Here is a 26504-nt window from a genome sequence, read left to right as displayed (position 1 = left end):
AAAATAACTTGTCCCTGACTTTTCTCTCAAGTGCTCCCGGAGTAACTACTGAAGTCAATACAGTTATATTCCAGCCACATACCCTTCAGACTCCAGCCCTTTGACTCTGCTATGCACATGGATGGAGATGAAGGAAACCTGCCCTTTTCTGAAAAGAAAAATGAAGCACATGATATGGCAAAGAAATGAGATGTGGCAAGAATGAATTTTAAAGAAATGATTGCCAGAAAGAAACTAACCTTGAAAGAAACACGTGAATATAGAATATTTGAAAGTGTAAAGCTTCTGTATTCCTCTCTCATACAATCGCTTTGAGAGGGACTTTATCACGTAGGTGGATACTGGAGATTTTTTTTTTTTTCTGGTGTTGGATTCTAACACTCGGGGAAAGTTTCAGTCACATTGAGTCAAGTCCCAGACCAATGGAAAAGGTACATTTTCTCCCATTGCCCAATGAGAATCTTGGCTCCACAAACAACAAGCAAAAGGAGCATCCCCTGCTAAGTCCCCAGTGTGGCCTCAGTTTGTTGCTATTTGTATTTTATCAGGCTGCTGGCTGAGTGTCATGGTTTAGGCCGAATTGCCCTACATCAGCAACAGATGCTCTCCCCCAGCTTCTCGCTCCAGGAGAAAAGGGGGAAGAGATAAAGAGGTTTAGGAGTTTAGAATGAACTAAACTACTTTAATGAAATATTAATATTGAAGTTAAAGAAATAGATACAATATATACAAAACTGTATCAAGCTGCCAGGATGATGTCACTGGCAGGCACTGGGGAAGTCCCAGACTGGACTAAGCGACAGATGGGATCTGGATTCCAGCTCTGGAGTCGGGAACACACGGATCGGGATCAAAGGCAGATGAACAGATAGGGTCTTCTTCGGACGTCGGACATTGAAAAAAGAGGGCTGACCCTTTGATCCCTCAGCTTTTATACTGAGCATGGGGCAGATGGGATGGAATACCCTGTTGGTCAGGTTTGGGTCACCTGTCCTGTCCACTCCTCCCCACAGGTGGGACCCCTCTACGCTTTTCCATTTCTGACCCTCCAACGGGGCAAATAATTAAATTAGCTGACCTTGGTTGTTATAGCAATAAGTATAAGCAAGAGCATCTCTGCATACCATTCCTTGGCATGAAGTACAAACCTCAGTCTTATCACTCTGAGAATGAGCAGTTTTCTCCCCAATATGCTGTTAATTTCAGAGAGTTAGAAGAGACCTTGCTAAAATGTAAAATTACTGAACAGAAAGTTGGTTCTGTTTTACCTCAAACCCGGACATTAAGAGTTACCCATATTGTCTCCTCCTCCCAGCACCACTCCTTTTCTCCCTGACTCACCAGTCCTGTGGCCTTCTTACAACATGCTGCTGGATCTTACAACATAGGCTGCTGGATTTGGAACAGAAACATACTTCGCAACTGCATGGCCTTCATTGTCACAAAATCGTTTTCTCCTAGATTATGACTTGATCTCAGCTCTATGGCATGAAACCAAGAGAGAGAACACCTGTGCATGCAGATGACAAGGGAAGGAAGAGACTTAGCAACAGAAAGTAACAGATAAAGGAAGAGGCAATCACAAACAGAAGAAATTTAATATTGATTTGATGAGTTGCATTTAAAGTTAAAGGAAGAAGCAGAAAGAACGATCATGTTGTCAGATGCAATGGTGGCCAGTACCAGATGTCCACCCTTTCACTATGTGTACAAAGAATAATGACCATTGTAAAACTTGGTGGAAAACATTTCCGGTGGAAAACATTTCCAGTGGAAAAAAGAGAGATGTTTACCTATGCACCTCTGGAGCTGTTAACTTGAAAATAAGAAACAAAGGAGCTTATACTGCAATAGTAAATTTAAGCTGGCAGATGTTTTATGACAGTTTATAGTGTGGCTAGGGGTTGTCTTACCCAAAGTATTCCACAATACTCTGTTTAAAAGTGATGGTACAGAATGGTCTAGTTCACCCAATAAGAGGATAATATGTTTGTCTTGTATGGAGACATTGGATTTTGTTTTTCAATAACAGACCAAAATGCTAGAGGCATTCCGATTCTCTGTTGAAGACTAAGTATTCTGGAAGTGCAGCTTTTAAAGTAAAATTCAATAATACTGTAAAAAAAGACAGAAGGAAACAAATATGCTTGGAGGGAGCAATGGCTAAAAAGAAAGATACCACTTTTTAATTCAATTATTTTTAAACTAGCAGAGAGAGAACGACGTTAAAAAAAATCCTGAGACCCACAACCTTGAGTCTGCTAGAGCAAAGGCATGCACATTTTCTAACTAAGCCTTGGGATGCCAACATAGTCTCTGGTGCTGTATCACAGGCGACCTCACAAGACTCAGAAACAACCCTCTAGGAAACAAGGGCTATTGCCCAGCTAGGAGAAGCAGGATTCCTGCCTTTGGCAATGCCTCAGTCTTGCCACAACAGTGATGAATAATGTAGTCAGCTGAGTGTAACAATTATCTGAAGGCTTTCTAATGCAATGAAACAACAGGGCTTGACCAGGCTCTGTACTGCTCAAGAGTCCTGCAGTCTAGACCATAAGGGTGTCTATAACAGCAGTTGGTTAGTATGTAGTATCTATAGCTGTTGCCTAAAATTTGATTTTAGCTGTTTCCCAGCTACATCCATTCCCAGCTGTGTCTTCTAGGACAGGAATCTCAGCCATACTGAGATTTTGGATACAAAAAAAACCCTAATAGCTCAGAATGAACTCCTTCTCTGACAGGTAATGAGTGTGGACATTGATTGGTAAAGCAAGGTCAGATATCTTTCAATACCTAGAAAGCAGTCATAACATTCCTGATGCTAAGTAAGACCCAGTTAGTCCTGCTGTGGTGACAACATGACTGATTTTCCATTCTCACTCTGATAAACTACACAAATGAACATCAGTTATTCATACAGGAGGAAAAGGATTGTATGTGATGGAGCAGGCTTCTGCCAAATATTTGATGTTCAGATGTACGGTTTGAGATGTTTCTTCTGCAGCTTTCTGCTTCCTAGAAGGAAGAAAATTATTAGGCTTTCTCATGGGCCTTTAGTTACTCAAAATAATTTTAAGAATTCAGATCAATTGAGTTTTTCATTTAAATTTGAGATTATTGCAAACTGAAATTTCTCTCCCACAGAAGAACACTTCTCCTGAATCCAGACTATTTATCAAAACATCAGGAGTTCTGGTGAAATTTCTATCTCTGAAAAAAAACTTGACATTTGATATTTCCTTTCTCTCCCACAAAGGAGATTTGTGGGAAAGAAAATACAACTTCTGATAATGTCAGATGGTACTCAATAATATAGCTGAGAGATGGCGTCCACCTAAGGAGCTGGAGGACAGAGAAAATGCAGGCAAGCAACACCCCTAAGGAGTTTCAATTAGATTTGGTTAAGAGAAAAATATGCCAATTCAGAAAAAAAAATTTCTACTGAAAATTATAAGGTTTAATCCAGCTTTAAACTTGCCAGCTTTAATTACAGTATAATATCTATTGATGACTCCTTACCTAGTTAAATGTAGAAAACTGTAGGAAACACACAATGAAAACAAGAAAAGGTCAACACAACTAGATGAAAGAAATAAGGCTGGTGATTGAAATTCACCCCACCTCTGATGCTTATTTGTAGGTTTGACTATATGAGCAATAATTCTTCTGATTTTCCAGTAACAGTCACTGTGTATCTAAATGCCCTCCTCCAAATTTCTGGGTCATGGATTCTCCTGAGATACTAGGCCTAATTTCTCTCCAAACCCACTTTCACAACAGTTTATTCAAGGTCCATGACGGTGAAGTACAGGGCCATTTTTTTCCAGCTTCTCTCACAAAGCCCTACCATGGGCTTCAAGTGGTGTGAAGAGCCAATATAAGGCTACCAAGTAATATTAACTTTAAGGGAATAACCACTCTTGTAAGCTAAAGTGCAGCAAGGCACTGAAGTGCCCCCACATGTCAGAATTTCATGATGAGGAAAAAAAAGCCATTTCAGTGCTCAAAAGAATATAAACTTTCAAATGACACTTCATTGAGGGAAAAATGGGAACCTGCTGTACTTGGTTTGTCATCCCCTCTCCTCCCCCAAAGGCAGTTGCCAAAATAGCATAACCGAAAGCATGTTGGATGTTGAATCATGTTTGATTCAGCAAAGATTACATCTACTGAGTGACTGCATCATTTCAGTATGGCGCTTATACATTTACTCATCTACAGAAAATGCTTTGTGCCCCCAGGAGGAGGTTTGTTTTTTTTTTTGCTTTCTCTCTGCATTTCACGTAGATGTGTCTGAGAGCATTTTCTGTGATCTTCTTAATAGGGGTGTATGGATGTGCATCCTATGTTCTGCCATGTCATTTCTTTCCCTCTTTATAACCATTTTTATATCAATAGTATTAAATGCTGATAAAAAAATCGTTCACCAAGACATACTTTTCATTTTAAAAACAGAGGTAAGGGCCACTGTCTTATTAGACAAGGAAGAAAGACCTGAAAACAGAGTATTTCTCATCTGTGTAGAAGAGGGATCAGAACTGAACCTTATTTTCTAAGTAGCCAAGAAAACAAATCATATAAGAATTCAGACCTCTGACCACCTCTGAAGGGGAAAGCTAATGGAAACAGCACCTCACTGGGGACATTACTGCATATCATCACCTAACGGTGACCCTGAGGGAAATGAAACTGAAGAGAAATGGAGCTGCGTGAGAGAGATGTGGAACTGTTTTCATTTCTGAATGTGCAGCAGAATAGCCTAATTGGATATACAGCACAGCAAAATGAATAAATACCAGAGGAAAACTATTTTCAAGCTTTGTAAAGGAATGACATGTAGATTGAGAGAAAAGCAAAGTCCTGTATTTCTAGCCATTTTTAAATAAATGCAGGATACATAATAACTTATTCAGAAAATGAAAATTTAGAAAAGCCCATCAGCTCAAGGGGCTGCACATTCAGCAATGCATTATGCCTTGCAAGGAACAGGCAATAAAGAGCTGAGCATCTGAAGTTCATTGGAAAGGTTCTACAGAAGCCAAAGTTTCTCAGAGGTATAAACATTTCAGAAACCTTTTTACCTTTTTTTCTGAAGTGGTTGGTCACTATAATTCACCGTTTTCCTAGGCAGGAAGATCCTGCAGCCTGCATACTACTGCTGGCACTCACACTGCTCTGAGTGTTACATAGAAAGGTGCTCAGCTTGGAGGCTGGTACCTGTACAAAAGCTGTGTCCTATAGCCTGTGCCACTAAAGCCAGCTCTTGCCAATACACTGCTGGTGCTGGTCAGCAGCTGAAAGTGCAACAGGAGGAAGAGAGCGGGGAAAAGAAGGCTGTGTGACTGGGGAAAGGTTAGGAAGCTTATGGTTGGCACCCTAGTGCTGGGGGAGTATTGACAAGAAGCTGGGGAGCTGGAGATGGGATGGGCAGAGGCGTAGGGCTGGTACCATCGATGTCAGGAGCCCTGGCCACAGCTGACACCAACAGCTCCAGCTGCTGTCCCTGCCAGCAGCGAGGGTTGCTGCAGCAAGCAGTACCCAAAGCAAGATCTGTTTGGAAACCCCCGCTTCATGTAATATGTATTTCCATTTGATGTTTCCAGGCTGCATTCAGGACAAAGCTTTTTTACTGAAAAAGCACCAAAATGCACTAATGAAAAGCAAGTACTCTTTGACAGGTTTTGCAGTGCAAGCTTTAAAGGCTGTAAGTACCGGAGACTCTTCCCACTGAATTTAAATGCAATCCTTATTTCTCACTCTGGGAGAGTCCTGGGCCACAGGTGGCAAAGTGGCAGGACGGACCCCTGCCTGCCGGCGATGGCAGAGTGTACGTGCTCCTGAGGCTCAGCCTGCAGCCCTGTTTGCAGGCCCACGAGGAGGGACTGTGGAGATGCTGGGTTGTCCAGGTGTTTTTCCTCTCGACCTTTTTATAGCTGCTCTGTTCTCAGTGCAGGCACAGGGAGCACTGGGAGCTTAATTTGTCTGCAGCAATGAGCTGCTCTGGCTGTGCCTGTACTTTTTACCAGAAATCCTGCCTCTCAGCCGTGGCAGCAAACTGTGCTAGCTGTGCTGCCAGAGAGGCCAGTGCAGCCAGATAGGTAGTAGGTGGATTTGCCTCCATTCGCTAGTCAAAACAGCTTTCTAGAAGGGCACACTGATGATGCTGGACCCACCTATTCCCATACAATCATGAGCCAAATCTTTGCCTCTTATGCCATTTCAAAATAGGCATAAAATGCTTCTGTCTCTCACCCTAACACCGTTAATATTCATGGAGTGTTTTGAGACCCTACAGAGAAGATGGGATGGAAATGTCAAGTTTATTCACCTAGAAAGTTTGTATCTCACAACTGGACAAATCTGTGATGCTCTCTCTGCCTTCCGGCGATGTTGCAGGGCATGTAGAACCTGAAGCTGGCACCCCTGTGGGGTGGCAGGGCTGGCACAGCAAGTATTATAGATGGCAAAATGGCTTTCCTCCTTAGTCCTGTGTTAAGTGCTCACTGAATGAGTTTGACTCCACAGACTCAAGGACAGCCAGCTCAGGTTGCTTCCTCCAATAATAATGCGTAAACAAGTTACTCACTTGTTTTTTTCAGTTATGTTATTCAGAGACAGTAAAATGCTGTAGAGTGTTCATTCTGGTTTCAGTTGTGGAAACGGAGCATGTATAATTACCAATGTGGGTAGCGGTCCATCTCATAGCCTTACTTATGCCAGTGGAGGATATTATCTCATTATATCAGCTTAGCAGCCTTCTTTCCCTGGAATTTGAAATAAGCAAGGCACATAAAAGAATGATGAAACAACTAATTACAAGGGACATTATTTTAAAAACTGCACAGTAGTCAAAATCCATTAATGGACTATTTTACATCATTAAACTACTTCCAAGAAAGTATCTGGGCTTTTTCAGCATAAACATTTCTACATTGAAAATGTAACTTGAACCTAACTCTATGGTTAGCTATTTTTTGAATGAGTATAATATGTGCTTTCATTTGTGACAGGGCAAAGATGAGTGAAATTTTTAACTTCATTATGCCTATCATCCAAAGTAATTTAGAAGATAGTCCTGTTACATAGAAACTCTTCTGCACTAGAATGCTAATAATGACTAATGTCTGGGGAAACAGAAAATAGAGCTACTAGCAAGGACTTGTTTCAGCACATGTTTTAGGATTTTTATTTTAATAGAAAGTGCTGTTCTAATTCAAAGGTAAAATACTTCTGGACCTTTGGAAACTTCTTGGGTCCATTTTTTAGGTTAAAATACAAATAGGCTTGGGCTTTGTTTTCCAACTCTTGGTCCTTCAACCCATTTGAACCTCAAACTGAACTTCATTCTTTCCTTCTTGCTCATCAACTCCAGGAAGAAAGACTCTGCAAGGCTGCATTCATCTTTTGTTATACCTGTGAAACGTTTTGGTCAGCGCTCAGTTGCAAGTGGAACTGTGCTACCCATCCCCTAGACATATGGGAGCCAAAGAATCCTGGTCAATGGATCAATATCATGTCCAAAAGGAAGAGAGGTTGCCGAGGAAGAGGAAGATGTGCTGATTACAATAAGAGCAGTTCATTTAGGGGCAGCTCCGTTCTTCACACAGCTGTCAGTGGGCAAAACGTCCCTTTCCAACTGCACCCTTTCTTTGCCAAATTACTGGTTCTTCTTGGGAGAAGGAAAAAGTGAAACGTTGTCATGAACCCTTTGCTTCACCTTCCTTGGCAAGCAAAACATCCAATCAGATCCCATACTTTGCACTGTGCGGCTCTTATAAACAAACATATTTGGCAGTGTGAATGTCAGAGAGTAAAGACGCTGGTATCTGAGCAAGGATGTGGGGTACGTGCAATAACAGAAAAGCACAGACACCCATTGCTCCCAGTAGTAATTCAGTATTGCAAACAGTTGTAATTCACTGTCCCTAGTCTCCATTTCTTGCATAAAATAGAGGGACTCTGCTTCCATGGATATACGTATGGCAATAGCAATGGCCATTGGTGCTGGAGTGGCCTACTCTGGTTTTAGAGCACTCTTTGGAAGGCACAGTATTGCAGGGTAGTCCAGCTGATGGAGCCTGATCTGGCTTTAGAGGCAATGAGAGCTGTTGTCAGAGCAGTCAAATTCCTACCGTGGCACACAGGTCTCATGGCCCAAGCAAAGCTTCCCCACCATGTGTGCCATGAGTACATCTCACTGTACAATGAACTTTTGAGACCCTATTTATTTACGGCAGGAAACTCTTGAAAGAGTGGTACCTAGAAACTGAACTAGCTGAAACTAGTAACTGAACTGAACCCTTTCCTGGCAGAAGGAATGCACCTGTTACACCAGCGCCCTGGGCCATATATATGTCAGTAGCTGGTTAACAAAACCCAGGCCTGGAAACAATGCTGCAGAGTGTATAGCTTTGTTAACGGGTTTGGTAGCAGGACCAATAAAGTTCATTGTTGAGTTTCCCTACAAATGGTTTCCTTTGTGCTGTAGCTTTTTACATCAGCTTTTAACTAGACCTACCAGTTGTACTAGCCAGACTGAGGGCATGATCTTCCCAGAGACTCTGGTTCCCATGAAGTGAAAAGGAGACTTCTGAAACATCCCTAGAATTGCCCTTGGGATTCTGAAATGGTCCTCTTTGCCTAGGAAACCTGTGTCCTCTCTCCCAGGAAAGGAACAGAAGAAAAACAAGGCAGAGTGAATTGTGATTATTTATTTGTTTTTTAAGACTCGAGGGATATGTTGATTTTAAGGCTCATGTGAGAAATAAAAAAATCCACCTGCCACTCACAGTTGAGTCAGTCAGGCCTCTGCTCGATGACTTCTCAGCTCTACCTCTGAAGACTTCAGCCCCCAGTGGCACAGCAGATTCACTCCCCACACTTGGAGAAGAGCATGGGGCAACCAGGCTGCCCCTGCAGAGCAGGGACTGAGCTCAGCCTTCTCAGGATGTTCTCATGTGCTGCAGGCTCAGGGGGTGGGAAGCACATGGGGAAGAGGCAGAGTCACTCCCAACAGCCACGTTTGAGTAAGAGTCTTTTGTGTATGTGACCATGAACTATCAAGAGCACGATTTGAAACTGTCTGACTGTGCTGCTCAAAAGCGAACACTTGGAGGAGACACAAATTATTAAACAGTTCCTCTTGATCCAGGAATGGGCAAATCACAGCTACTTTCTGAGAGAGGGGAACAATACTGCTCAGAGGCTGAGCTATGTCCATGGGAGGGTGTTGAGGAGGAGCTGCAGCAACATTAAAAGAAGCTGGTCCTTCCCTCCAGATCTGGAGCAACGCACAGTGAAGAGGGACGAATATCCACTTAATTACATCCGTCTCCCACGAGGACGACCGAGCAAAATCCCATTCCGTTTCCTCATTTATTTTATCCTGGTTAGGGTGAATTTCGACAGCAGCAGGTCGGCGGGGCCAGGGGAGCTACAGCCCCGCGGCCGGGGCTGGGCACTGCACTTCCCCCGGTGGCCAGCGGAGGCTGCTGTGGGTCGCCTCGGGGTTGCGGCCCTGAGGCGTCCCTCCCCGGGCACGGCTGGCCGCTGGAGCCGCGGGAGCGCAAACGGGGTGTCCCAGCTTGCACTGATTGCCCTTGCCAAAGAAAAAAAAGAAAAAAAAAAGCCAAGGGCGGCACGGGGCAGCTGGCAGCTTCCTTCCCAATTGATGCCCCTGCGGAAATGCAAACCAGGCCACAGGCTGGAGAACAGAGAGGAGGCAGGGAGGGATCTGGGGGCCATGACCGGACCGCTCGGTCGCTCCGAAGCCAGGGGCAGCAGGGCAGCTGCGGACAGATCCGCCTGGAGCCGCGCAGGTTGCGCGCGTTCCCCGGCTGCCGTGGGCACGCCGGAGGATGCGCCGGCCTTCGGCTGGGTGGCCCGGCCCGGTACCTTGGGGCAATGAGGAAGGGCCGGCGCTCCTCGCAGCCCTCCTGTAACTTGCCCTCGAGTTTTGCTGTGAAAACAAAAGCAAAGCAAACAATTCCCTTCCCCCCAGCCCGAAAATAAAGCTCGGGCACCACCCGGGCTGGTCGAAAGGGCTCCATTGTCGTTTTTAAATGAGATATCTTTGCAACTGCTCGCCCCTCCCCGAGCCAGCGGGGAGCCGCCCGTATCCCTGGAAGCGAGAGGTAGCGTGGAACAAAAGGCAAACTCCGAAGCGACATTGAAAATAAAAGGGAGCTTTGGTTACCCCCAGGGAAAGGTCGAGGGGGAAAGGTCGCCTTCCCGCCAGCTCACGTACTGCCGGCGGGCGCGGGGGAGCGACCACGGGCCCGGCCGCCGGCTCCGGGGTGCCACCGGGTCCGGACCTGGCCGGCGGCCGCTTGCCGGCCGCGCAGCCCCGAGGGCGCGGGAGGGCGCGGAGACACGGCCCGCAGCGTGCCTAGGGCAGGCTGCAGCTCCCCCAGCCTCCCGCCGGGGCAAGGGGGGGGGGGGGGGGGGCTTCGAGACCAGACCCGGGGGCACCGGGCAACGCGTCCCACTCCCCGCCGGCCGCGCCGAAACCGGCCGCCGAAAAGGGCTGCGGTAAATCAAACCGTTTATGCAGGCTGCCGGCCTCCCCCTCCACTCTGCACCCACAGGCACACGCGTGTCCAGCCTCCACCCGGGAGCCGAGAGCCCCTTTCCCCGGCGCCGGCGCGGCCGCGGACCTGGCGGCACCGGTGCCAGGGCAGGAGCCGCCCCGAGCCCCGGCGGAGCCCACGGGGAGGGCGAGGAGAGAGGAGGGGAGGGCAGGGCGGCGAGGTGACCCACTTAAAAGCTGAGTTCCTTTTTGAAACACTTAAAGACGACAGGGTTGAGGACTGCGAATGCATGCGTAAATATATACTCATTGCATACCCACTGCCGGAGGTATGCACCCCACACGTGTATGTATGTGTGTGTAGGCATATCTGGATATATATATAAAAGCACATAACTCCTAAGATATCTGGTGTAATATACTGATAGCTGTATGTAAAAACAGATAAATAGCTCAGTCCTGGGAGGATTCTGTTTGTAGGTATCTACCGACAAAAAGTATTTGCCGATAGAAAGTATGTATATATATCTATATAATCCATGCCTATGTTTTTAACTATCACTTTAGAATAACTTCTTGCAAATTGTCTCAACAACCACCTTCCAGAAATATTCCGCAGAAATCACCTCTCCCTTGGGTGTATCTAAGGTGCTTTCGGGGCAACGGTAGGTCTCATGTATGTGTACTTGCAGTGTTGCGGTGGTGACAGTCCGCTGACATGAAGGAAGCCAGATGTGGAGGCCACTGTATTAATTGCTAATAATAACGGTGCCAGGATGAGGGGATCAGGCAACTATTCTTACATCGGGGCGACTGCTGCTGCTATCTAACCCCGGGCTACTGGGGCGCCCATGCCGACAAACAGCCCTGTTCCTCGGGTCACCAGGTGTGGCAGCCGCGGCGGGGCGCGGTGTGACCACCGGGCCGAGGCGTGACCCGGGGCCCCGCCGCCCCCGCCCTGGCACCACGGCGGCTCCGGGAGCCCTGCCCTGGCACCCCGTACCTGGCCCCACCCTGGCCCTCTTGGCCGGGAACGGCCCGGCAAAGGACAAGACGGGGAGGGGGGGATCGGAGGATTAGGGCAGGAGGGCTCAGCCGTCCGCCAGGAACTGGGGAAGGAGGGAAAAGAGCTGCGAGGAGGCAGCGCTGCCCTCGCACCGGAGCCTTGCGAGTGGGGCCGCCGGGGACGGGTGGGGAAGGGGCCCCGAGGAACCCCAGATGCGAGATGCTCCACGCCCTGAGCAGCTGGAGGAGCAACTGTGCGTGCGCTGCGGAGGGGTGAGGATTTGCGCTTTACCCTTTTGGTGTTTTCGCTTATTTTCTTAGGTTCCCAGGCCAGGAGAAGAGATTTCGACAGTTGTACTGCGGAGTTTCTCCCACCCGAACAAGATAACGAGGGCAGGGGGGCTTTCCCACGGGAGGGAATTGTCCCCATGAGCCACAGCAAGAGTTATTCCCTCCCGAGCGCTCCGTGCCTAGGGAGCGCTCGTAGGGAGCGTGTCTTACACGCCCAAGCATGTGCTTTCCAGGCAGGGAGCGGCTCCCAGCGCCCTGCCCGCGGCCGGCGGTGACAGCGACACAGGTCCACCCTACGCGGTCACTGCGGAAGCCTCCGCTCCCTCCCTCCCGGCGTGGGCTTTGAGCACAGTGTGCTGGTCATATATTCCGTTTTGGGGGAGCTAAAGGGACAGGGGGTGCATAACACCGGCATGCACAAGAAGCCGGTGATGAAGTTTCTAATGAGCTCGCAGAGGGTGGGTCGAGGGGGGAGAGTTGCAGCAAGCTGCCTCGGTGGTGCCCCTTTTCCAGGCGCAAGGCTTTGGGAGAGTAATTTACATCTCTCTATGGATGTGTTAGAGTTGTGCTGATGACCAGGAGAGAAGAAAGTTCTGTCCCAGCTTTCCTCTCGCCACCTTTAACTCAGGCTCCTCTAGGAGCGGCTGGCCCCGCCGCAGAGCCCCGCTCCCGCAGCAGGGCAGGCTGCGGGCAGGGCCGCCCCCCCGGGGCTGGGAGCGGGGGCGGCAGGGCTGGGCAGGGAGGGGATGCTTCGTGTGCGGGTGACTTGGTGCAGCCAGACACGCACCCGTGAACAGGCCCACGGGGAGCACGGAGTGGCTCACGCCTTTCTACCAAAAAGTTGCTCCTAGAAAGTGTCTCTCTTGTTGAGAAAGAATTTGCCCGCGAGTTGCGTGGGACCCTTCCCCTCTCCCCTCTGAGCCCAGGTGCCCCAAGGGTTTCAGCCGGCCGCTCCCACCTAAGCACTTTCTTAAGCCCTGCGCTGAATCGGAGCCGCGTTCCTGCGTGGGCTCCGCTTGCGGAGGAACGGCGCGGAGCCACCGCCGGAGCTGAAAGCGCCTAAAAGAGGGGAAAAACAGTTTGGGGCAAGGAGCCGAGTTGGGCACCGGACCAGGCAGAAATGCCCAGCCCCCCTCTGCGCCTCCTGCCCGGCGCAATGGGTGGCAAGGCAGAGCCGTGGCTCTTCGGCGGCTCGGGCTGGCCGAGCGCGTTTGATTCCCCTTGGGGAGGCACAGCAGCTCGTATAAAAAAGACATTGTTGTCTTTGGAGAGCCCTGTGCGCACTTTCAAAAGCTGATCCTTGAGTTCCCAGCCCCCGCAATCCAGTTGATGAGGAAACGCGCTGCGGTCTTGGTGGCACCGTTTCCATTAGGATTGGCACCATTTGATTGACAAAGTCTCCCATTCTTCCACCTCTCGAGTGTTATCAAACGGATTGTGTGGGGTCAGAAGCTATTGAAGGGACGTCCGTGTAGCCGCATTCTGCAAACACGGGGTGAAGACCGTGCCTTTCTCATGAAAATGCTTCCACCAGGCAAAACGCATCTCATCTTCCCTGCTCTCCTCCTTAGCATTTCCTTTTAACTCGAGCGTTTTACTAAGCAGCATCACCAGGTAAACGAACACATCAGTAGAGGCAGCCCAGGCAGGACCCTGTCGCGGCGGCCGCCCTCCCCGGGGGCTGCGGGGAGCCAGCTCTGGCAGACGAAACTGGGGTGGAGGGTTTGAAAGCAAAGGGTGAGCGGACGGAACAGGGCAGCAGAGAAGAAGCTTTCTCGCCGCTTCTCCGCGGTTTGGCTCGCCCCGTTGTAGTTCGTTCGGGACGGGAAAGGAAGAGCAGAGGCTGACCTGCCGCTTTTTGGACTAGGGCGACCTAGCGGGGCTAAAAAGTGCTGTCGGGACCTTGCGGGGTGTAGCTGTGCCTGTACGCGCGTCGGTGTGTTTCTAAACAAGCGGTCAGACCTACAAAGAGAGTTTCAGCCCGCTCCCCCCCCCCCCCCCCCAGCGAAGGGGGAATGAAGAGCTCTCCCTTTAACTTCCCTTCACAAGACCCCGCGCAGAGTCAAGGTTGGACTCGCTCGGGTTAATCTAATGGAGCAATGTCTCGGAGGCGATTTAACCTGCGCTTATTCCAGCGGGGAGGATAGATCAGCTCGCCCAGCCGCAGCCGGCGGTGGAAGGGGTCGTGCCGGCGGCGCCCCCGGGAAAGCCCAGGGCGGGCGGCGGGCGCCTCGTCCGCCCCCGCTCCCCGCCGCCGGAGCCGGCCCTGAGGCCTCCCCACTTCGTACCCCCTGGAGAGAAACGGAGTCGCTGCTCCTGCCCCGCAAATTGCGCGGTCAGTTGCTGTCGTTCGTCTCTGATTTGAGCCGACCGCAGCGTCATTTTGGTGGATCCTGTGGTATTTAATTATTTTTCCCCTCCATCCACCCCCTCCTTTTTAAGGCTAATAAAACAGGCACGGAGCTGATGGGCCTGAGAAATCCGGGAGGGGGGGGGGGGGGTGTTGTGCGTGTGAAAAAAACAAACCACCATGGCAAGGTCGAGTGTCTCTCTCTGTAGGAACAAAACCAAAGACCGTACTGAAAAACACGCACAGAAAGGGGAAAAGGGGGGGGCGGGTAGAGGGGAATGGGGGACGGGGAGGGGGGAGAAGAGAGAAATCTTCCAGAGATCTGAAAAGATAAGATCTAAAGATCTGGAAAGAAAGGAGGAAAGAAAAGAGGTAAAAGCAGGCACCTTTCTAGCCCGAAGTCGCACTTCCCTGCCTTTGGTGACCCAGCAGACTCACAAGAAGCCCACTTCGGAGTATTCAGCCTTGAGGGAGCTGATGCCGAAAGAGGCAGCTGAGATGATGTAGGAGAGCTGGAGGCCTGATTGAAGGAAAGTTCCCCCGATTATATTTGTGTGGAAAAGCTCACCTCTTGCAGAGCTCTAAAGTGTAATCAAGGCTGAGGCTTACACTTGAAGGATGTTAACTCTCATACGGGAACCTACTTTCTCCTAAACGGTTTCTTGCCTAGTGAATGAGAGCCTCCCAATTGAAGCAAAATGATCCTTATGTACTAATATCAAGCACAGTCACAAAGCGACCGGCTATTTATGCTGCCACTTTAGACAAAGATATTTAGTTATTCCCGGGTAGCAAGTGCACTTTTGCATTTTTAAGCACGAACCAGCCGAGCACAAAATATTTACAAGTGCAATTACTAAATAGTTACTTGACACTTCAAAGTCACTGGGTTAACTGTACCTTCGCTGTAATTTTCTTAATATTCAGGTAATCGCTGTATTAAAATGGGTTTGCCAGGGCCGTAGGCCGGGGTGTGAAACACTCGGGGGAGGTTTCTCTCCGCCGTCCGGGAACACCCCAAAATATAAGCTTTGGAGACTCTGGACAACTTGGGAGATTTCTTCAAAGACCCGAGTGACATGAGCTGCTGGCTGCACGTACGTGTGTGTGGCTGTGAATGGGCTCGCTTTTGTTTTCACACCGGATCAGAGAACAGATCCGAAAGTGCCAGAAATTGCAGTCTATTTGAAACTGCAGGGAACTCATTGGCAAGGTGGTGTAGCAGATGACCTGAGAGGTCTTCTCCATCCAGCTCCCGTGCTGTATAAATAACCTTAGAAAGCAGCTTCAGGTTCAGAGGGACCACGAGAGCCAGTGATGACAGGCTTTGCCTTTGAGAATAACGAGCGACATTTTGCGCTAACCTATTTTTTTCAGCAGTCTCTTGCCCCAGGCAATTAAATTAGTGCTTGTTTTTGCAAACTTGCACCCTCCACCTCTCCATGAGATTAAAAAAAAAAAAAAAAAAAAAAGCCTTAGGTGAACGGAATTTATGGGTTTAGGGAGATAAACGATCCTCGCACTGGGGGGTCTTAGCAGACATAGAGAAGGTTCCCGAGATGCTAAATCCCAAGGCTGTTCAGCCACCAGCCGGCCGGGGTACCTGACAAGCCGGTGCGGGGAGTGCGGAGCGCTGGGAGAGGTGGCCCAGAGCGAAACGTCTGCCGTCCCGGCGGCGGGGCTCCTTCCAGACCAAACTTAGTGGGGGGAGAGGGAGGACTCGGTCCTTTTGCTCACCGGCATTCAGCCCCGTCTCCCCAGCTCTCACAAAGATTGGGCTGACAGCCTTGCCACCCGGGAGCTGATTTTAAATCCTTTCACCCAGTCAAATGGGGGTCTTTTCGCCTCGCCTTCCATTTCCCATCCACGATATTGCCACCCCCGAGAAAAATAAAATGAGTTGTGCTCACGGGGTCTCTCTCTCTCTCTCTCCATCTCTCTCCCGCTCGCTCTCTCTCTTTTTTTTTTTAAGACATTAAAAAAAAAAAAAATCCTGACAAGTAAAACTTAAAGGTGTTTACCTTGTCATCAGCATGTAAGCTAATTATCTTGGGCAAGATGTAGGCTTCTATTGTCTTGTTGCTTTAGTGCCTATGCCCCGCCTCTGGTGGCAGCCTAAAACCTGGCGTCTGGCTAAAACAAACGAAAGGCAGCCCTGAGCCTCCACTCAATCCAATTAAGGCGGACTTCGTCCACTCGGTTACGTGTACATCCAACAAGATCGGCGTTAAGGCAACACCAGAATATTTGGCAAAAAAAAAAAAAAAAAAAAAAAAAAAAAAGATTTGCCTCCCCTTCCTTTTTTTTTTTTTTTTTTTTTTTCCCCAGCCGCCGAATCATGTCGATGAGCCCAAAGCATACGACTCCTTTCTCAGTGTCTGACATCTTGAGTCCTTTGGAGGAAAGCTACAAGAAAGTGGGCATGGAGGGCAGTAACTTGGGGGCTCCCTTGTCAGCCTACAGACAGTCTCAGGTTTCTCAGCCGGCCATGCAGCAGCACCCCATGGGCCACAACGGAACAGTGACTGCCGCCTACCATATGACAGCGGCAGGGGTCCCCCAGCTCTCCCATGCTACGATGGGGGGCTACTGCAATGGGAACCTGGGCAACATGAGCGAGCTCCCGCCTTACCAGGACACCATGCGGAACAGCGCTTCGGCGACAGGATGGTACGGCACCAACCCGGACCCCCGCTTCTCCTCAAGTAAGTCAGCCCGGGGCTGGGTGGCCGGCGGGGGGTGGCCGCGCACCTGCCCCGCCGCACCGCGGGCAACGGGCGCCGGGGGCTCCGCGCCAGGGCAAAAGTCGGTCCAAATCCCATACACCCCCCCCCCCCCTTCGCCCCCCCCCCCCAATTCCTCCTCCTGCCCGAGGATCGTGCCCGGTCCCTCCTCCCCCGGCTGGTTTCATGGCAGCCTCCCGGGGCTGCTTTTGCGGGGGGAAGGAGGTGTGGGAAGCCCCGGGGTGGCGGGGAGCGGGAGCCCGGGGCTCGACGTCCAGCGAGGCGGGAGCGGTACGGCCCGGGAGCTCGGGGGGGAGCCGGCGGTGCCCGTCCGCCTGCGCGCCGCCCCGCACCGGGCGGGCGAGGGGGAAGACGGAGCCGGGGAATCGCGTCCCGGGAGGCGCCGGGGGGAGCGGGAGAGTCCGCCCCGGCCGGCGCCGGCGGAGCCCCTGTCCCCGACCGCTCCCGCCGCGCTGTCACGTCAGGTCCTCGCTCTGGTGTCACCCCCCGCGCAGGGCGAGGGCGAGCGGTCGCCTTTATTCACCGAGGCTGGGCTGCCCCGGTCTGTCCGGGGGTCGGGGCGGTCGCCTTTATTCACCGGTCCCGTTGCCCGCCGCTCGCCCTGGGGACGCGGGTCGTTGTTTGGGAGAGGGGGTACCCCGAGGCCCCGGCCGGGGCTGTGCTGCCGGGGGGCTGCCGGGGCCCCGCTGGGGGCGAGCGGCGGCGGGGGCCGCCGGAACGCGGGGCCCCGCTCGGGCCGAGCCGAGCCGCCTAAAACGTGCCGCCTTCTCCCTTGCAGTCTCCCGCTTCATGGCGCCGTCCTCGGGCATGAACATGGGCGGCATGGGCAGCCTCGGCTCCCTGGGAGACGTGAGCAAGAGCATGGCCCCGCTCCAGAGCACGCCGCGGAGGAAACGGAGGGTCCTTTTTTCCCAGGCCCAGGTTTACGAGCTGGAGAGACGTTTCAAGCAGCAGAAATACCTCTCCGCCCCGGAGAGGGAACATTTAGCCAGCATGATACATCTCACCCCGACTCAGGTCAAAATCTGGTTCCAGAACCACCGCTACAAGATGAAACGCCAGGCCAAAGACAAGGCTGCGCAGCAGCAGATGCAACAGGAGAACGGCTCTTGCCAGCAGCAGCAGTCTCCCAGAAGGGTGGCGGTGCCAGTGCTTGTAAAGGATGGCAAGCCCTGCCAAGCAGGCTCCAACACACCCACAGCAGCTATCCAGAGCCATCAGCAGCAGGCAGCTACAACGATCACAGTGGCTACCAATGGCAACAGTCTCGGACAGCATCAGAGCCACCAGACAAACAGTGCGGGGCAGTCTCCAGACATGGGACAGCACTCGGCCAGCCCTTCCTCTCTGCAGAGCCAAGTCTCCAGTTTGTCTCACCTAAACTCTTCTACTTCTGACTATGGCACTGCCATGTCTTGCTCCACCTTGCTATACGGTAGGACCTGGTGAAAGGATTAGACTAAGGAAAAGAAAAAAATAAGGGAAAAAAAGCGCAGATTTTCCCCGTCACACAAATCTCTGTCCTGTCCAAACTACTGGGTGTTTTTATTTTCTTTTTTTTTTTTTTTCCTCCTTCTTTTCTTTTTTAACGCTTTTTTCCCCCGTTTTACTGAGTGGTTCTCTGAGGACCTCTAAGAGAGAGAGAGAGACTTTTTTTTTTTGGTTGGTTTTGTTGTTACTCTTGATGGTTTTGGGTCTTTTTTTTTTCCCCCCCCAAGGTTGTTGTATGGGGTGTTTAAAAAAAAAAAATCTGACTATTAACCACGGAGCAGTCTGCAGAAAGGGGACCATCGTTAAGCATGGTCCGAAGGCTTGGATTTCAGATGTACACTTTGCCAGCGTCTAGGACTTGCATGTAAATATAGAGATTTTGGGGGATGGGGTGGTTTTCCCCACAAAAAAACGCATTCGCGTCACCCAGACACAAGAAGCAGCTTTCCCCCTCCCCCGGTCTCCTCTCCCAGCCCCGCCGCCAGGGCCAGCGGATGGAGACGTGGAGTCATCAAAGGCTTGGCTTTTATTTTCCTCCTTACGTTTGGTGTGAACCTGTAGCTGTATAATGCTGTCAAAAGTTGGACTAAACCCATAGTTTTTAGTAGCCTGTATATTTTGTTGTAAAAAGAAAAAGAAAAAAAAATACAATCAACCAAACCAACCCTCCCCCCCCCCCTTTTTTATGGACACTGATCGCCCCGTCGTAAATCCTCTGGCAGTTTGTTATTTGCGCACGCCGCCTTTTCCTGTTGTAACTTATGTAGATATTTGGCTTAAATATAGTTCCTAAGAAGCTTCTAATAAATTATACACATTACGAATATTCCTTTTTTATTTCCCTTTGGTGGTTCCCCCTCCCGACCCTCCCTTTCCGGCATCTCTCTTTTTTTATATTTTTTTTTTTTTTTTTTTTTTTTTATTCGATGGAAAAACAACCCAGGATGCTGCCAAACCCTGAAAGGCCCCTGCCCCTCCCAGGGCCCGGACCCTGTTCCCAGAAGGGAGCTGCGCCAGGGAGTTAAAGGGATACAGGATCGGTCCTCAGCGTGCTAAAGTGACAAGAAAACGCGTGGGATTCGCAAACTCGAGAGCGAAGGGATGGAGTCCAAATTCATTAGCCCGATTACTGGGGGGGCGGGGGGCACCTCAGAGACTTCTTGCTAGAGAAAGCGAAATATTCCGAGAGTAGAAATTCAAATGCCAAAGGCACGGAGGAGAAAGAAGGCAAAAGTCTAACGCCATTAGAAACAAATTAATGAAGAACCTGCTGATAGTATAGAACATGCGGCCGATTAAAAGAGCGTCCAGTTTTAATACCTTGTAAAAAAAAAAAAAAAAAAAATTTCTACCAGGTTTTCCTATGTACTTGTGTTTTAAGGGAAGTACAGTCACCTTATTTATAATCAAAATAAAAAGATAGTTTATTGTGTACGACATATAGTTTGTATTAACTTTCTTTGTCAGACTGTATTTAATTTTCTACACGCACCCACCCCTGCAAGCATCCACACACGCACCCCCCACCACGCAGCTTCTCCTGCACACCCCCACCTCACCACCCAGGCGAGAGGGAGAGCTCCGCCGCAGGCTCCAGCTCAGTTTAACGCAGATTCCTTTGAGTTTTGGTTTGGTTGGGTTTGGTTGGTTGGTTGGTTGGTTGGTTTTTTTCTTTTTTTCTTTTTTCTTTTTTTTTTTTTTTTCCCCCTGTAGCGATTTGGGAAGCTCGCAAAGAAGGAGATTAAGAGAAAATGCGTGTGCGCGCACGTGTGGGTGGATGTGCGTGGGTGTGCGTGGGTGCGCGGGGTGCGCGCCTGGCTGAGACAGCGAGGGGCGGCTGGTAGGAAGGTAAATATTATGGGTAACGCAGGCATTTAGATATTAACTTTGTTGTAAATATATGAAGCATATCAAGTTAAGCAGCTCGTGTCGGACAAGCCCGAAATACGTGTAATTCGCTGTCTTTCGGGTCCCAAATACCCCTTTTGTGAGTGTAACAAAATAAGAAGTCCCACCATCCTAAAAGACCTCGTCTCGTCTTTCCCTTCGCATCTGCTGCTCGGTTTCGGTTTTTTCTCCGGATCCCCTCAGTTAAACCACGGAAGGGAATCGCAGTTGTTGAAAGCCCTCTGAATTACAGAGGTATTATGAAATGCTCATATTTTTGAAGAGAAAGAAAGCAGCTTGCCCGGGATGGAAACAACCCAACGTCCAGTTTAAGTAGCAGCTTTCGAAAGCTCCAGTCTTTTATTTATACAAGATAGCCGGTGTTACTCGAACAAGAAATGCTAGCTTGGATGGAGAAAAAGGGAAATAGGCAGAAGGAAAAAAAAAAAAGAAAAAGATTATCGGATTCTTTCTGCCCTCCCCCCCCCTTATTTCTAACTAGAGAACATCACGTGTGACAACAGGAATTTCGAGACCTTTCGTTCTTTATATTATATCCTGCTTTATACAGCGACATTCTCAACTAACCCAAAGAATATTACTTTTTTTTTTTCTTCTCTTTCTCTACACAGAATATTCGTTTCAGATATATAACATCATGTTAAGGATGGTGGGAGGTGGTCTGGAACTTAGTGCTGTTATTTCTGACAAAAGAAGCAAGTGTTGAGAATTCCTAGTCCATGGCATAGCGCTGCCAGTTCCCGCAAAGGGAGCGAGATCAGAGTTAACTCTACGGATTTTTAAAATTAGGGTTGGTTTCTCCCTGAGTTAATATACAAGACCGAAGGGGAAAGTGCCGTGGTTAAGTCGACATTTCCCCTTCAGACGTAATTAACGTTTGCATCCTTTCAAACACAGGAACGTTCAAAAGTGAGGAGCACTGCAAGGGGGTTAATACAGCCGAGAAATATTATTCCCCCCCCACTCCCAATATTGGAGTTAACATGTTCGATAGACATTCAGCCAGTGAATTTTCATTATAGACTTCGGGGGAAATAAATGAATTTTATTGTGTCTCGACAACCTCATAAACACATATTTGGTGGTGGGTGTAATTACTGTAATGGATTATTATGTACACTGACTTATCTTTCTTAAACTAGATTTAGTTTCGATTAAATAAACTCGTTTCCACTTTGTCTGATGTCGGCTTAGTTTAAAGTCTGTTTACTTGTTCCACAGAAAGGTGAATTCATCTCTTTATTAAGCACTAGAGACCGAGCAAACACAGTTCAAACTGTATTTACATATCAATCAGGAGAAATGCAAACAAACTGCTCTTTAACAATTTTATAGATTTTTTTAAATGACATTGTGTTATAGCCTTTTATCATAAAATTATTTGTATAAACCAGTTATGCCTTGATTGGGATGAAAATATTGGGGGGGGGGGGGGAGTGGGTAAATACATTTTAATCTCCAGTCTCCCTCGAGAACACTCACAAGAACTTAGTCACTGTATAGCTTTTCTAAATTAAAATATGTACCTCCGTCTAAACGCCTGCTTCTTCCAATACGCTGATTTTCAGTCTCCCAGTAATCGATGCAGAACTTTGATAATGGGACGGCAAAGGAAGGGGGTGGGGGTGGGGGTGCAGCATGATTCAAATCTGAAATGATGGAAGAAACGCACGTTTCCCGATATAACTGCTCCTCTACCGACGTGAGACGGCGGGCACCCCGTGTTTTGGGAGCTAAAGGGATCTAGTGAGGAATGTCTGTTCCCTTCCACTCTCACACTTCCTGGCACTGCCTGGAAATGTAGGAGAATCGCGGAGGGCATTTTTTCCTGCTGTAAATAGGAGTTCATGCTTGAGTGCCATGAAGTGTGCATGTAGTGGCACAGCAGGCTGTGGAAAAAAAAAAAAAAAACCAACAACAACAAACCCCCCCCCAAAAAAACGACAACAAAAAAATCCATCCCCACCATCACTACCACCGCCACAACAGCAACAATAGCAAAAGGCTGCTTCATATTTGCTCTTTCATATCAAAAGGGGCTGTGGGTTGGTTTTGGAGGGGAATGGGTTTGGGTGGGGTTTTTTTGTTGTTGTTGTTTGTTTTGTTTGTTTGTTTGTTTCACAGCAGCCTGTTAATAAGAGGGATGCTCAGAAGGAAAAGGCTCGGAGGAGCCTGCGGCGCCGGGGCCTGCACCGGGCGCTGCTGCTCGCCCGGCTGCGGGCTCATGGAGCGGCGCGGAGTTGTTACCGTACCTACGGGGAAGGGGAAAAAAAAAAAAGAAAAAAAAGAAAAAAAAAAAAGCGATAGGGAACTGATCTAAAAGTATATCGCCTGCATCTCGGTTCAAAAGGCAGCGCAGGGCCCTAAGACAGTGTTCAAAGCGCAGATCCCAAACAATGTAATCTGAGACAGCTCTGAGATGACACCAAGAGAAGTTGCCACAGAGTGGGGGGGGGGGGAAGAAAAAAGAAAAAGTATTTTAGGAGTTTTGTGGCGGAGCGCAGGTAGAGGGGCCTCGCTGGGAAGGCAGCCCCGGTCCAACTTGTCGTGACGGCTGCTTTTACAAAGGGGACCTAGAGGTAAAGACTGAGTGACTTCTGAAGAATTTCAGTCCTTTCATGGCTGTGTCGGGAGCAAAGCTGAGAAATATTTTTTTTTTTTTTCTGTCTGACCCGCTGTTCCTCTCATGATCCCCTTCAGGGGGGAAAAAACCCTCCAAACACTAAGTAAATGGTAGTACTGTTTATATGTATCAAATGTGTACAGAGACCTGACCCAGTACGGCTGTTCCTATGAGGTAGAGAGATTACCGTCTCTGGCAAAGTGGTGAATAATACGAAATGACTTTTTTTTTTTTTTTTTTTTTTTTCTGGCTGCAAGCACATTAGGGAGCAGGTAAGGTCAAAGTTTTCTATATCCTATGTCTATCTCTCGAAGGCTTCTGGTCAGCTATATAAATAAGATGGTGAATAAGATGTATTGATGTAGAAAGAAACAGAAATTCGTTTTGATGCTTGAAACAACTTACTATGCAGGAAATTTCTTGGGAAACCTGGAGATGAAAACGTTAACTATGACATTTAGTCTTCGATGTAAAGGTTTTTATTAGGGGGAGGGTGCGGAGGGAAATCGGTATTTTTTTTTTTTTTACAATGACACAGACATTAAGAAGCAGACATTTACAAATGGCCGAATGCATTACCTAAGAAAGAGAATATGAATCCACTGTCGTGAGCCGGCGTACAGAAATGGAAAAAAGTTAAAAATGTATATTCTAAAAATATTTACCAAGTGACTAACGATACTTAGGTCTGTTTTTACTGGCTAGCTCCATAGCTCATGCTGACAACTAAATCTGAATATGACGGCTGCTGTTTTCTGAGTTACATTTCTATTCGTTAAACACAACGGGACTTTCCGAGTAATTTTAAATTACTTTGTAGGCTGTTCTTCTTTAGCAAGTGAATTTACATAGCTGATTTTAGTGAACGTGTACGACTTTTTGCATTCATTTGGTGAGGACTCCCAGTATTATTCAGAGTAGAGCTTCATCGATACAAGGGCTCCTTAAAGTGTACAGGAAAAGAATAAAGCGCATGTACACGAGGTTGTTGTTTGGTTGGGTTTTTTTTTTTGTTGTTTTTTTTTTGTGTGTGGAGGCTTCGTTTGTTTGTTTGTGTTTGTGTTTGGCTTTTTGGTGGGTTTTTTTGTTTGTTTGGTTTTTTTTTTTTTTAATAAAAGGATAGTTGTAATGCTTAGAAAACTAAGCAAGGTATGAGATTTTCACTTCTATCTGTTCTGGTGGATTTCACCGGACTCGTTCTTCTCGATCAAGTAAATTTGGGCAAATAATAACATGCTAGAAGGCGACAAACTTTCACACACCTGGGATCTTGGAGGGAGCAGACTTTTTTGCTTCATATCAAAGGTGTTGCTGAAGTGGCTGAGTTCATTTCAGTGTGTTACTGACCTAATAATGTGACTCTAGGACACGGTTCTTTCGGAGTTTCTCTCAGTGCTTTTGTTCCTTAAACTTTTCGTTGTCGCTACTGCTGTTTGTCAGAGAAGCTCTTAAAAATATTATCTTTTTCTTGACCACCTTCTTGGTCCGGGCTTTTGCTCTTAACCTGCGCGTTACTTGAGCAGCGCACTGTTGCTGCTGCGAAACGGAGCGCAGGAAGCTCCCCGTCCCCCGCACCCCTCTCTGCAACAGCTCACCGCAGAGGGAAAAAAACCCCAAACAAGTGGACGACCGATGCAGAGCGTTTAGCCTATATATGCGCGTCTAAACAGGAATTATACCTATAGATGTGTGCATCTGATAGCATATGTAGGAGCTGATGTGACCGGCATGAACTGTGGGGTCTGGGCAGCAGAGGCGGGCAGGAATGGGAAAACTCTTACTTGACGCAAGCGTTGCCCGCCGGCCTGTGCCTTCGCTCCGCTCTTCTTTTTACACCGAGGACATCCACCCGTGACTTGCCACCCGAGCCTGCCCCGGCGGGGCGGGACGGGACGGAACGGGAGGGCGCCGGGCTCCCTGCGAGCAGCGCCGCAGACCCCAGCGGGGCTCCGGCTGCGCTGCCCCTCCGCCCCGCCGCCTACCCAAAAAAAAACCCAAACAAACAAACAAAAAAAAAAACCCAACAAAAACAACAAAAAAAACCCCGAAAAGTTGCCGACGGTGCTCAGGTCGCGGTTTTCCGTCGAGGGGAACGGGCCTGATCCTGCCCCTTTGCCAGCCGGGCGCCGCGGCCGCGGGGTCTCTGGCGTGCGGGGGTCAGGCTGCCTCCCAGCCCCCGCCGCTGCGCTGCCCGCGGGATCCGGGAGCAGCCCGGCAGTTCCCCCGCCCGCGGGCTACAGGCGACCGAGGGCAGCGCCTGTCTCGCTCTTTATTTTTTAAATGCCAGCCACGGCAGCCTCTGCCTGCGCTGCCAGGCTGCCAGGCTGCAGGTGCTGCCGGGCAGATCCAGCTGTGCGCACCCACCGCCTCTCTCGTCCTTGGCAGACGGGGCGATGCCCAGGCAGGGGGGCTGCAAACGCCGGGCCAGGAACCCCTTTGACTTTCGTCCAAGCGCTTGCTCCCAAAAGCCCTGACAAGGTGTTGACCGCCTATGGCGCTTTGCCATAGCTGGGGCGAGTGGCATGGGGCTCGGGGACCCGGTACTGCCCCGTCACTGCAACACACACCACACTTGCCTAACGGGGTAATGGCAGGGAAGTGCGTGACACCTCCGTGGTAACCCAAAAAAGACCGAGGACGGGATGCGGCAGGATGAGTTTCCGTCTTCGCAAAGGTACTGTGCAAGTGCGGGGAAGGACGGAGGACAGGTCCCGGCACTGGCATCTTTCCGCGCTGGCAGAGCTTTCCCGTGCAGCCACTTTTCGCGGGAGCCGGCTGGGGGGTACCGGCCCGCCGTTCCCCTCGCTGTGCCCGGCGCAGTGGCGGCCCCGGCCCCGGCCCCGGCCCCTGCCTGCCCGGCCAGCCCGGCGGCGGGGGCTCCCCGCGCTCCGCCGGGGACGCAGGACTGGGCACCCCCACTCCCTCACAGCTCGGGTTTCGTTTGGTTGGTTTAGCCGGGGGGAGAGCAACCCCCGAGGAAGTGCCCGAGGAAGTTTGGGCGTGCTCGCCCCCAGCTGCGGCGGGACGGCGGGGGGTGAGAGCGGAGCAGCCCGGGCCGGGTGTGCGGGGACGGGGCTGTCCCCCCTCCTCGGGGGAAGCAAGAAGCAACCCCGCTTGCTGCCGCCGATTTCTCTCTCCCCCGGGCGCGGGGGGCTGCCCGCTTTCTGCCCAGTGCAGATCTCTCTTTTCTCCCCTGGCTTTTTAATCACCCTTCTGAATTTGAATGGATTATTCTTTGGAAGATATGACAGGGTTTAAAGCTCTCATTACATATCAATAGACGGAACCTTTGCATGGAGGTTGTCCTCATTCTTCAGTGTGTGAGCAATGGATGCTGCTCCCTGGCTCTGGCTTTTCCGTGGACACACACACAGATTACACAGACCGGTCGTCTTTAAATAGCGGCTCACGAAGCAGAACCCAGAACACAGCAGAATTGTGTTGTCCTGTGGGGCTCGGGAGGGTGCTGGTGGATCGTGTATTTTGTGCCTGGTGTCACGGGGAAGCAGTGCGTGGGGGTGGCGGGGCGCTGGGACACGCCGTGCTTGTGTGGCAGTGGCAGGG

At 49.7% G+C, this 26504-nt stretch overlaps 1 protein-coding gene across 2 annotated transcripts; it reads left to right on the top strand.

Moving 5' to 3' along the window:
* Nucleotides 1-11753: 11753 nt before the first annotated feature.
* NKX2-1 (NK2 homeobox 1) lies at nucleotides 11754-18367 on the top strand. 2 transcript variants are annotated; one of them, XM_074149673.1, is made up of 3 exons: nucleotides 11754-11806; nucleotides 16503-16879; nucleotides 17697-18367. In XM_074149673.1, the coding sequence occupies exons 1-3, from the start codon at nucleotides 11754-11756 to the stop codon at nucleotides 18365-18367; spliced, it is 1101 nt and encodes a 366-aa protein (XP_074005774.1). The 2 variants fall into 2 exon arrangements, with proteins under 2 accessions (XP_074005774.1, XP_074005775.1); XM_074149674.1 differs by lacking the exon at nucleotides 11754-11806 and adding an exon at nucleotides 13469-13485.
* The last annotated feature ends 8137 nt before the right edge of the window (nucleotides 18368-26504 follow it).

This window comes from Numenius arquata, chromosome 6, assembly GCF_964106895.1.
Source record: "Numenius arquata chromosome 6, bNumArq3.hap1.1, whole genome shotgun sequence".
NCBI classification, from domain to species: Eukaryota; Metazoa; Chordata; class Aves; order Charadriiformes; family Scolopacidae; genus Numenius; species Numenius arquata.
This window is presented reverse-complemented; position numbering and strand designations above follow the sequence as displayed.